Source organism: Girardinichthys multiradiatus, chromosome 23, assembly GCF_021462225.1.
Source record: "Girardinichthys multiradiatus isolate DD_20200921_A chromosome 23, DD_fGirMul_XY1, whole genome shotgun sequence".
Taxonomy (NCBI): domain Eukaryota; kingdom Metazoa; phylum Chordata; class Actinopteri; order Cyprinodontiformes; family Goodeidae; genus Girardinichthys; species Girardinichthys multiradiatus.
This window is the reverse complement of record NC_061815.1, coordinates 30,713,486-30,726,448: the sequence shown is the minus strand read 5'-3', so window position 1 is coordinate 30,726,448 and position 12,963 is coordinate 30,713,486. Positions and strand designations below refer to the sequence as shown.

General features: G+C 38.5%; 1 protein-coding gene across 2 annotated transcripts in view; it reads left to right on the top strand.

Moving 5' to 3' along the window:
- Window positions 1-12,963, top strand: part of macrod1 (mono-ADP ribosylhydrolase 1) — a 226,039-nt gene that overhangs the window by 194,979 nt on the left and 18,097 nt on the right. For both annotated transcript variants that reach the window (XM_047353216.1, XM_047353214.1), the window contains exons 6-8: window positions 724-845; window positions 6,745-6,775; window positions 11,597-11,670. In XM_047353216.1, coding sequence (XP_047209172.1) covers window positions 724-845; window positions 6,745-6,775; window positions 11,597-11,670 — 227 coding nt within the window. The remainder of the gene's footprint in view (window positions 1-723; window positions 846-6,744; window positions 6,776-11,596; window positions 11,671-12,963) is intronic.

The following is a 12,963-nucleotide window of genomic DNA, read 5'->3' as shown; positions in this document are numbered from 1 at the left end:
TGGATGGGGTTATCAACTTTGTTTCTCTTCTGCTGTTGAATTTCTTTAACTTAGGGCATGATGTGTTGCATTTTTTTATATGTTTTGGCCTACTTCCTGTTGTCAAACAGGTTCTATTTAAGTGATTTGTCGATCAACATGTAGGGCTACATGATAAAATATTTAGTTGCGATATTATTGCTAAAAATTGCAGGATTGATCACGGTTACCCCCATTTTCCTGCCACTTTTCTTTTTTTTTTACTATTAATCAATGTTCCCTACCCGGTCTGTAAGACGGGGTAGGGACTAAACATCTCAGTTTAGGCAAGGGCATGAAGGGCAGTTAGACTCCATCCATCTGTCGAAATATATTTTGACAAACTCTGTTATCTGTGGTTTTTATTAATAATTTAACCAACTCAAAAGAATATGCTCCAATGTAAAATTGATTTCTTGTTTAGATATAACACTGGTTCATTTCCTGATTTTTGGGATTTTTTAACATCCTGCTTAAGAATGACTCATAGGTCAGAGTAACATTTAAAACAAAAGCAAGAATATTTTTCCGTAATTGCCAAGAACTAGAAAGAAAATGAGTTTGCATAGAAAACATTTTGTTTCAGATTTTGAATGAATTTATGGATAGTTCAGAACTTTCTAAATTAAACAAATGTATTTCTTCCGGATTATTAATGATTAACGGGAAAGCAGCATCTTCACATCTTTGTTTCTGTGTCTCCAGATGTGATCCACACCGTGGGGCCAATTGCTCAGGGAGGGGTTGGTGAGGAGGAGAGGAGAGCTCTGAGGTCATGCTACAGGAACAGCCTGCTGACTGCTACTGAAAACGCTGCTCAATCTGTGGTGAGACCATCTGGATGAGATGAATCTGAAAGGGAGCAACCAGGGAAGGAGAGAGGAATGAAAGTTAAAAACAAACAGAAAGCAGAGGAGTCTGTAAAGCAACAAAAATAAAGAGTAACAAAGGATAACGGGGCTGGATTGCAGACTTTCCTTTGTGGTGAGATTCTGTAGCTGCTGGAAAGCCAGAGGTAAAGAGAAAAAGATTGATCATTTGTAGCCATTTCAAAGAAAACTCTGTTCATAATGAGGCATATAGAGGAAAGTGAAAAGGGAGTAGGAGTGTTGTATTGTTAGGTTACAAAGAACACGCCAGATTGGAGGTTTCACAGAGAACAGTCAAGAGAAAAACACCATAGAAACATGAAAATAAAACCAGAGTTAGAAGTGTGGAAGTTAAGAATAAAACCTAACACGTCATTTATCAGCAGCTGCAGCATTGTTTCATTTCTGACAAATCTACAGACAGATGCAACAGTCATCTCTGCACATCCACAAAATGGCAAGTCATATGTTTCTGTTTGGCCTCGAGGGAATTGTGAGTCACATCTGCCATCGCTGTGTGTTAAAGCTCAGCAGTCAGGTTAATGGATCTGAGCAGGACAGGGGGGGATCGTCCTGGCATCTGCCGGCGCTGCCGCGTCTGACAGCAGGTTGAGATGCTGCCAAATGTGAAGTTTTCTGGCAGCCTGATTCACATCACAAGCTGTGGGTTTGCAGGTTTCTGCTAAACATGGATCCTATTGACTTAAAGTTATACTCTTGCACATGAATTAAACAACTGAACATCTTGGTGCTGTTAAATGCATTTAGGTTTACTTTTTATCTTGGTGGTTTTCACAGTTACTGACACAATGATACAAGTAGCTGATACAAAGCTCAGCTACAGGATAAATGCATGCACTGCTAAAAGTTGAAAATTTTTTATTTAATTTAGTTGATGTTTCTTTTTACTTCCCTGCATGTCAGAGGTGTCCCTATTTGTTTATTATTGTTAATTGATAAAACTACATATTTTAAAATAATTAAAATAAGGTGTTTTTATTGCTAATGCAAGCTAATTGCTAAATATCTGCTGCTTCTGGATAAAGAAACAACTCAGGTATGTCGGGTCAATTTTAGAACAATTCAAATGTTCTTCTTGCAAAAAAAAAGTTTCAGGATTTTAAAGTTATCTCTGTACATGCAGCTAAATTAGATCCAGTCATAAATGCTGTAATATTTCAGAGAGATTCCAATAACCAGAGATGAGTTGTACAATTGTGTCTTTTTTTGACCATTACAGCCTCATATTACTTCTGGTAAAGTGAGATCCACTATGAATGGGGAAATGACTTTAATGCCCACATAGGAAGGACTGTAAAATGGCTTTAATACAAAATAAAAACAGCAATTTGACAGTTGTGAGATGAAATGAGACAATTCAGAGGAATGTGTGGTCTAAAGCATGCATTTCCAGGGAACAGATGTTAGAACAGCTTTTCATATAGATGCATTCAGTATCCAGAATGCATCTATACTGACACACACACACACACACACACACACATCCTTGTACTTCTTTCTTTATGATGACTTTGCATTGATTTCCGTTCATTTTTCATTAATTTCAATGGCCTAAACCTGACACTAAACTCACCCTAACCATTACCAGTACATGCCTAACCCTAACCTAAACTCAATTCACACTTTAGTCTTAAACCTAACCCCTAACCCAGCATGCAAAAAAGTGAGGGTCTGGAAAAGAAAAAGTGAGGGTCAGGTTAAGTGAGAGACCTCACTTTGACCGCTCTTTGCTGGTAAAATATGAAAAATGGTTCTCTGTCGGCAGCAAGTACAATACACACACACAAACACGCACATGTCTGTAACTCTGAAGTATCCACTATAAGTTCATCAAAAGGCTGCAGGTGTCTGGCTCCTGCTGTTTTTTTCAAAATAGAAACATTATGTCAGAGCAAACAACTCTGTTCACAAATATTTTTTTTGTCTGGGAAGCGTATCACGGCATGATGAAACACCTCTCATGTGGTTTTCTATATAACTCCAGCAATGCACGGTTTGTCGGCCTACAGTTTTATCAGGATTCTCTGCAAACAGGCAAGCCAGGTTACATCCATCATATCTGTGTTATTATCGCATAATAACACCCTTGTCAGTCGCATCAAGAGTCCAAAGTTTATTTTGTTATCTGTCTAACGTAATCCTTAGGATCACATTGAGCACTGTGAAAAAGCTGCTTATGTACTCAATGCATCATCCTGTGTTTGCTGAACATATTCATTATAAGGAGGAATTTACGACAGACAAACAAACACGATCCTAGAGTTGTGTTTCTCTTAAAAATTATTCATTGTATTCAAAATTGTTAATTATAGTGTCAGTTGTGTAAAGGTTTATATTAGGAGTAGCTGATTTCTAGATAAGGTCAAAGGTCGGAGCAAATCCCATTTATTAATTTGCTTAAAATTTACAAGCAAACAATTTCTATCCTTACAGTTGTTTGTTTGTATTTGAAATCTTTCATTTTTGACGGTAAAGTGTAGCGACCGCTCTAACTTAGTACGAAATATTTAACTAAACTTGATCCAGTTATTTAGTTTTCATGCTTTCACCAACTAAAGGCCTTCCTTTACACACAACTGGAGAAATCAGTAAATGAACCAAACTTAAAGTAGATCAAGACATTATAACAGAGATGAAGGTTGCAGATGAACCAAGACAGTTATATTACATGCCTAACTACTGTGGAAAACAGCGCCATTTGCCTTTAATGAGCAACATTGTATTTTTTCCACTATTGTGTTTTACAAAGAAAAGCCAGTTATTTAACCTGAAACTATTTAAGCAAATTTCATCAGAAAACCTTCAGGATTTGTTTAATGTTTTTTGTAAATTTGCAATAAAACTGTTTCACACATGTTTATATGAAAGAAATGAAAAAAAATTATTTTTACCAAATAAAAGCTCCTCAGACTTAAGTTTACAAATTCCCTCTGCATTTCATAAGTATTGCATGCTGTGCAGTAGCATTGTGATTATGTTCTACCTTTCTCACTCACTAGTGGTGATGTTTGGAATGCTTTGTTTGCATTGGACAGCGATCGATTTTTTTTATTCCCACTATAATAATCCTTCATCTAAAACAGGCAAATCATTTCTCCTCATCCAGGACAATCTGACTCAGCACATGCAGCTCCAGAAAGTCTTCAGTAAATACTCTTCTCACTTCTTCTAACGGAGGAGTTTACTGGAGCTGATAGCTAACAAAAGCTCCTCTCTGTTTGGATTTTGCATTGTTTATAATGTGGCTCACATCAGGTTTTCTTTGTGGTTACATACGATTGTGTTTGTACAGGACTTACAGAGAGTTGCTCCTTGCTTCACAAATTAAGTGCTTTGGTTTAAAATGGTGGATAATTTAAAACCGTTAAAGGAGCGTGCTGTGATGAGCTCCTGTCTCTCCATAGGTGGTTCTAGACAAAGGCCAACAGGGGCCTGTGCCCCTGTAGAACTGGTGCTGGCCCCTGTTATGGCCCCTATAATAAAGCTATAATACTAAATCAATTTCTTATGATATGTGCTGGCACAGAAACCTTAACTGATTTGTCCCTTGGACCAATTGTATTTTATATCATTACAGTTTTACTTTAACAATGAATTAAAAATTAAGGTGTTTCACTTTTAGCTTCAGCCATATTGAAATAGCATCACAGTTTTCATCTGCTAGATCAGAGTCGGAATCAGAATCAGAAAAGCTTTATTGCCAAGTACGTTTTTGGACATACAAGGAATTTGTTTTGGCGTAGTCGGTGCAATACAGTACAAATTAAACAGTATAAACATATCTACAATATAATATAAATATATGTGCAGTTTTAAGTGAGTGAGAGTAAATATAGAGCAGTATAAGATGCCAGGGCGGTACAAAAGTGCAGGTGATCATTGTGCAAGTAAAGCAGGAGTCCAAGCTGAGCGTTAATGTAACGCATAGAGTTACAGGTTACAGGTGTCCTGTCAGCAAAAAAAGGGGGGGTGTGGGGGAAAGGGAGAGTGTCAGGGTGGTTTCCGGGCTTTGTTAACCAGGCTGGTGGCAGATGGGAAAAAACTGTTCTTGTGGCGTGAGGTTTTGGTCCGGATGGACCGCAGCCTCCTGCCAGAGGGGAGAGTCTCAAAGAGTCTGTGATCGGGGTGGGAGGGATCAGCCAGAATCTTCCCTGCCTGCTTCATTGTCCTGGAGGTGTACAGTTCCTGGAGCGACAGTAGACTGCAGCCAATCACCTTCTCAGCAGACCGAATGACACGCTGCAGCCTGCCCTTATCCTTGGCTGTAGCAGCGGCGTACCAGATGGTGATGGAGGAGGTGAGGATGGACTCAATGATGGCTGTGTAGAAGTGCACCATCATAGTCTTTGGCAGGTTGAATTTCTTCAGCTGCCGCAGGAAGAACATCCTCTGCTGGGCTTTCTTGATGAGGGAGCTGATGTTTGGCTCCCACTTGAGATCCTGGGAGAGTCAGGGGCCTGGACTGATGACCCTTTAAAAGTAAACCTAAAACATATCTTGTTTTGCGTTTGCAAACCAACGTAAAATATTATGGTTTGATTTTTAACTTATTTTTAGAAATTAAGTTGATTTATTTCTAGTTTAACTTAATTATACCTGTAAATTAATCGCAATTTTAAAGTTTATTAAAATTTTTTTTACAATAATTAATCTTTTTGCTGTATTGTCAAGATAGATGAACTTTAACTCCAGTTGTTTGAATTATGTGTAGATTTTTATTCACTTCTATTTTGTTTGTATGTATTTTATTTGTATTCATTTATTTTTTTATTTTTACTTTTGTTATTTGTGATCTTAGTGTTAACACTCTCAGTCTATACTTCTTCGAAACTGTATTTCAAAATACTTCCTCTTCTAGTGTGTCCTCATCATCATCAAGGCACGTTTCCTCAGTCCTTCAAACCAATATCATTTTGGGTTTTTATTTGTTGTATTCTTTGTTTTTTCATTGGCTTCTGTTTTTATTTTATATAAAACATTTTTGTGTTGCCCTCGTTTTATAAAATGTGCTTCGTCTGCTGCAGGTTATATACTCACTACTGACAGGAACCCTAGAGAGCTACAATTGTGAAAGTCTAAATTGTTTCTTTAAGCAGAGTATATTAGAAAATAATTACGCACAGACAACTTTGGAAGTAGTATGGCAGACTGCCTGAAGCTGCAGGAGTCTGAATGTACAACAATTATGTGACCCCATAGACACATTGTAATTAGGATGACCTCAGCTCATATAGAGAAAGCTGAACGCTGAAAAAGCTAAATGCTTGCCAAAAAAGCAGTTTTGAAGCACTCGTTGAACAGTTGAAGACACCAAAATAAAATAGTTTATCTTACTGATCATCCAGAAAGACCTAGATAAAAAAATCTTGATTTCTAAAGAGAAAATGTTGCAGTTTGCATTGATTCATGTTTAAATGAAAGATTGTTTATCTTTGCTCTTTGGTATACATCACAAACTGATATTTATATAAGTAAAATGAAACTTAGAAGGCTTAGTTGATAACATAGGATATTCCAGTCCAGGTTAGAGAAGTCTAACTGCTGACCTGAGTTAGTCTAGCTGCCAAAAATAAATTAAAACTGTGAAGTAGCTCTTTACAGCTCAGATAGTAGATAAGAAAATCCAGTTGGTAAATTGTTTGTGTCAGAATGTTCAAAATGTTCTAAATGCTGATCCAATATTTAGAAAACCATTCTGGAAGTTGGGAATGTTTGCTGGAAAATGTGTAAAAAAAAAAGAAAAAGGCTGTATAGTGTCTTAACATGAGCTAACATGGAAATGTGACATGATCAGCAGCAGAGTCTGACCAACTCATTTTTCCTCTTTGCTCTGCAGGCTTTTCCGTGCATCTCCACTGGAATCTACGGTCAGTATCTGTGGGTCCTTAATATTTATCTGTGTGAATGTGTTTCATTACTGTCCTGTTTCTGGTATCACTCTGTTTAACCAGAGCGTCCAGCCTCTCATCACATTATCTCCTTTAATCCAGAGGTGGTTTACAGATTAACGCCAGGGATTATGACCAGCAGATTATGACAGATTAGTTTGGAGATTGTGTCAGAGTGACTGTAATCCTTTTCACACAGGCAGAAGACAGAGTGAGGGATAGTGTTTGAACACAGCCTGGGGTGTCTGCTATGAGCTCTGGTTGACACCTCTATGCTGCTGCTGGAATACCAACAGGTCCTGATTAAATAGGATTTTAATTTGTCTTCTTTCTGCTGCACCTGTTTCACCTCACCATTTCATCTCTTTCCTCATTGGATTTCTGAGCTGTTTGGAAGCCATTGGCACAGAAAGCGAAGGGCTGCAGGGGTTGGAGCTCCCCCTTCAGGATCCTCCCAGCAGCTCATAGAACACATGAAAGAAGTGTTGTTTGCTGTGGCACTGGTGTTGGGTTCTTTCACCAAAGTGGTTCCAGTGCCTAATCGAAGCTGGTTTGTTTTTCCACAACCTGGCAGAAAGCTTAGTCAATTCATCAGGTCACAAGAAACACCTCATCCAGTAAATTTCTGATCTTTCCTGTTTTATATTCAGGTTTTGAGGACGATACCAGTGCTTGGAAACAGTTTATTTCAATATCCTGGCAAACAGATGCCCCTAGTATCACCATATTATTCTATTATGGGGCGACTGTGCCTCTGGTGGCAGGAGTTTGTCCTGCAACTGGTGCGTTGCTGGTTCGAACCCCTGCTCTGTCCATCTCAGCCATTGTCGTTGGGCAAGACACTTCACCCGCCTTGCCTGCTGCTGGTGGTCAGAGGGCCCGGTGGCGCCGATGGTATGGCAGCCTCACTTCTGTCGGTGTGTCCCAGGGTAGCTGTGGCTACACTGTAGCTTACCACTGTCAGTGGGTGAATGGGTGGATGACTGATTGTAGTGTACAGCATTTTGGCATCACCTGGCAACATAAAAAAAACTGATTCAGAAATGCTGTTAATGGATTCAGAGGAAAATTTTATTATTGCTCTTTATTTGTACAAATGAAAAAATATGCCTTATTGAGATTAAAATCTCTTTATTTAGAGGGATTAGTGCTCAGAGGCAGTAACTCACACAACAAACAAAACACAACCATATCTGTTACAAAACAAATACATCTGATATTCAGCAAAAGTAAAGTGTGTTATCTACAGATATAATCAAAGGTAGGAGGGTAACGAATTTCCACATTCTGTAATAAAATGCCCAACACAACACTACATGATATCCAGCCTTTTCAGGTACAAGTTAGGTGCATTCACAAAAAACAGATAACTATAATCTATGAAAGACAAAAAGGTTGCAGAAATCAAACGTTTCTTCACCTGGAGTGAAAGATTTGAAAATGTATTGCTAAGAAAGAAACGTAAGTCTTTTAATTACACATTCTGATACATAATGATGTCAAAGTAATTATAGGAGCTCACCATTTCAGTTCCATCGCCTAGAACAGTTTTGGTCTTTGGTAGTTTAAACAAGGATTGTTTGCCGTTTGATATCAAGCACTGAGTCTTTTCTGGGTTTAATAACATTTAAGCTGTGCTAAAAGTTTGGCTGTAAGCTCAGTGCTATCGTGTATATTGACTTACTTGAAGTCTGTGTTATGTCAAAATCAATAGTAGGAAGATAAGACAGTGAACCCATTTTGTTCAGATGCTAAGATCTTAATATTGAAGGTCACAGTTAAATCAGGCGGATAAATAAACAAAGCTAACGCTAGTTTAGTTTTACACATGGCGTTCACAACACTTTCTTGTCAGCCTTCATGACCCCGGCCTTAGCTCCATATGAAAGCGGGTCTTTCTCCTGGCCCAGCTCCAAGTCAGTGCTAAGAGAGAACCAGTTTGTCGGTGTCACCACCAGTTTTTGCAAAAGTGAAAACACAAAGAACTGGAACCAGTTTGGTATTTAGCACTGGAACCAGTTTGGTGGAAAAAATAAAATAACTGAAATTGATTTGTTTTTGTTTATGTAGATCCTAGCCTGAGCACCGTAGCACAGCTACATCTTACAGGAAGTCAAAAAGTTGCAGTTAAAATCCCCAAAGACAAAGATCTGTTTCTGAATAGTTTCTTTGTGTTTGCCTTGCATCAATAGTTTTGCATTGAGAATGTTTCTCAGCTCAATCATGCTGTCAGTTTTTGCCAATAAGAGGGGGGAGGGGAAGAAAAGGTCAACCAAAGTCATTCTGCTTCTGACTTAAGAAGTATTTGCCTTTTAATATTAACCAGAACAGTAATTATCTTGAATTAACAGACGAATCTGATTCATTGAAATAGATTTATCTGGTTCCAAGTTACTATGGGATACAACAAATACTTTTTTATATAAATTCCTTATTTTCTTTTGCTTTAATAGAAATCTGTTTTCACCTTCCTCTTTTTAAAGTAGAGACTTGCTTAAAAAATCAGGATGAAGCATAGTTCATGCAACCAAAATCTTGAAGCAAACAAATGTTAGGTGAAGAAAGCAACAATCAGGATGTAAAGAGTTTCACAACACACACCTCCTCTTTAAGCCTAAACTGCAGCAGATGTGCACAAATTTCTGGCTTGATGCTCACTAGTCCTTGGCCAATCATGTTGGACCAACCAGCAGCAGTTCATCAGAGCAGGACTCTGAATATATCAGCCATCAGAAAAATGTGGTGATGGATCGACTTCTGCTAACGAGATTTATTTGTTGCATTATTTGTGTAGGACAGTGGATAAAGAATTAAATCATAATTATTGAATGTTGCCGTGGCAAAATCATTAAGCAAGAGATTTGATTTACATAACCATACATTTTTATTCACTACACTGATTACTGCATGGTTGTTTTTCCACTAATTTAATCAATAATATAGTTTGACACTGATTCATTTTAAAAACAGTGGATAGAAATCAGTATATTGTTGCTTTCAGATGATATGAGATGTTTTGGGCGGCGTCCCCTGTAGAAGGGGTGTGTTAGATCATCATCTTTGTCCTTTTTTGGATTTATTAACACAAATGGTGTATTAGCAAAAGTATTTATACCTCCTTAATGTTTCTTTTTGTGTCATGTTACAGGCAAAAACTTTGAAATATTATATTTTGATTTTGGAATATAAATTGTGGAATTTGTGGAATATAAATTTAAACATGGTTTTTAAAATATTTTACAAATATAGCATTTGTTTTATGTCCAGCCCTCTTTACTCTGAGACCCTTAAGTTAAAGGAGAACAGACTGCCATCAGAAGTCACCTCATTAAATTAATTGGTAAATAAGAGTCCACCTGTGTGCGATTTAAACTCAAAACTAAATAAATTCATTTGTTCTGTGAAAGCCTCAAAGGTTTGATTGAGATCATTAGAGTACAAACTGGATCATAAAGACCAAGAAATCGATATCTTAATCTATGAACATCTTATGGAGCTCTGTTAAATCTATCATGGTGAAATGGAAACTGGCAGGCTTAGTGAGAGAAGAAACCAAGCTTCCCTTGGTAACTCTGGAGGAGCTGCGGAAATCCACATCTCATGTGGGAGACATGAAAACTAGCAGTCGTGTGCTCCGCAAATCTGGCATTTATGGAAGAGTGGCAAGAAGAAATTCTTTATTGAAAGAGAAATTAAAGGTTCGGTTTGCTTTTTGCCGCAAGCCATTTAGAGGACACAGTAACACGCCATCCCCATTGTGGAACACGGTGGTGGTAGCGTGAGGCTGTGGGAAGGCTTTTTTTCAGGAAGGACATGAAAGCAAGTCACACTTGATGGGAAGATGGATGGCTCTAAATTCAAGGCAATCCTGGAAGAAAACCTGTAATAGGCTGGAAAACACTTGAGACTGGAACAGAGGTTCACCGTCCAGCAGGAAAACGACTAAACATGCAGCCAGAGATACAGGAGAATGGTTTAGATCAAAGCTTATTCATGTGTTAGAACGGCTCAGTCCGGGCCTAAATCCACTTGAGAACTTCTGACAAGACTTTAAAATCATTGTTCACAGATTCTGTCCATCCAACTTAAATAAGATTGAGCTTTTTCTCTAAGAGAAACTGGCAAAAAATTCAGTCTAGATATGCAAAGCTGGCAGCGACACACTCCAAAAGACTTGCAGCTGTAATTGCATTGAAAGATGATTCTGCATGCCATGCTTTTTAGATTTTGTTTTCAAGGAAATTTTGAAAACCATTAATCTTTTTCCCTCCACTGCACACTCGTGACCCTTCTATGTTGGATTATAAAATATAATCCCCCTAAAATACATAGAAAGATAAAAAAAAATGTGTAAAGGACACGCAGTATGAATACTTTTGCAAGGCCCATGCCTGCCCTACATAAGAAAACGTACACAATTAAACAACTGATGAGGATTTGGTTTCCACAGATGGCCGTGAGTAAAACTGACTGTTTTTAGCCTTATTTGTTTGTTTGGCCCGAGGATGAAATTTTGAAGCTTTTTACTGGGGAAAGGTCTCAGCTGCTGAATATTTGTGGCAGCAGTAATGCAGTCCTGTTCCGTCTGTCTCCTCTTAGCCAGCAAGTGTGTTGTGTCTGCATCTCCCTGGATTAAGCTAGGCGAGGTGAGACAAGTGAGGAAACGGAGTCTGAGAGTAGTGGAGAGAAAAACATATACCTGTCTGCAAAAAAAATAAAAATAAACAGCCAAGTTCAATGGCACATTTCTGTTTGTGCCCCTGTTCTTGCACATTTTTTATATTGTGTGTGTCTGTGCAGGATATCCACCTGAACATGCTGTGCACGAGGCGCTAGCAGCCGTGAGGGAGTTTCTGGATGCGCATCATGACAAGGTGGGTATATAAGTGTGTGTTTGTGCCTGCATGATTGCCAATTTTTCCTTGTCATTTCCTCCAGGTATTATTCCTTTCACAGCTGTTGTTTTTTGTTTTCTTGTAAGTGCGAGAAGGTGCATCAAAAAAACACACAATGACACATGCACACACTCTTTCAGTTAAACACACACTCCTAAGTTGTGGGTCTCATGCTCATGGCCAAGTCTGCGCTTTAATTGGCTCCTTGCGGGACTAAACCCGACTTACATAGAAAAAACACACACATATACACACACATCTTTCCCCTGGAGAGAAAAACAAGCCGAGAAAAGACAAAATGATGGAATAGACGACTGGAGGGGGAGGGGGGTGTGATCAGAACCCCGGAGACGATCAGAAACTTTCCGATCAGTCGTTTTGCATGCTCTGCACCCTCTCAGGTCTGAAACCCTTTCCCCTCACAGACGATAGTGTCAAGGGGTTATTATTAGCCCTCACATCTCCAGAGGCTCTGTGGCAATAACAGTCAACCGATGCCGTCAGCCTGTGCAAGCAAAACAAATCAAACATGTACATCTCGCAACAAAGCCCAAAAAAGCCTTACATGTTTAGATATAAAACCAACTCAACAGGGCCCCTTTTTTATTTCACCCAGAAGTTTCTCCGCTGTGTGTTTTTAAAGTAAAAAAGTAATTGTAAATATTTTAAAAACTGAGTTTATTTGCATGCATATGTAGCTTTAAGCATGCACAAGAGGAAAACGGGTGGTTCTTCTGTAATTAAACCCCCCTCTGTTTTAGAATGTGTTTTGTTGGGCCTGGTTTGGCTGGCGCTGCTGTTGTGTGAAAATTACAGACACTGTAAGACACAAAATGCACTTCAGACATGAGGCAGTGTGCCAATAATCCCTATCAAATGCAATAGGTTTATTTATGAAACAACTGCAAAATAATTTTAAGAGAGCAAGACTCGTGAGTTTTGTAGACATTTTATGATCTTCAAATTAGTTTCAGGCAATCAGAAAGGTTAATTTGATGTGATCATTTTGCTGCGGCTTCAAATCTGCAGATCACATAACGTTCCCTCTCAAAACTTCGTCTTCAGAAGTTACTGTGAGGACCTGCCATTCTCAAAGTGGACTGTTTCTCAAACACTAGTCATGACTGGCTGGAGAAATAACCCCAAACTTGTCCAAAACTGCATGCATGGACACCTGATAATGTTGTTAAATAGAGAACCAAAGTCCAGGAAGTACATATCTGGTGAGTGGTGTCGCAAAAGAGGACAAAAAGACAAACTTGCAGTTTGACA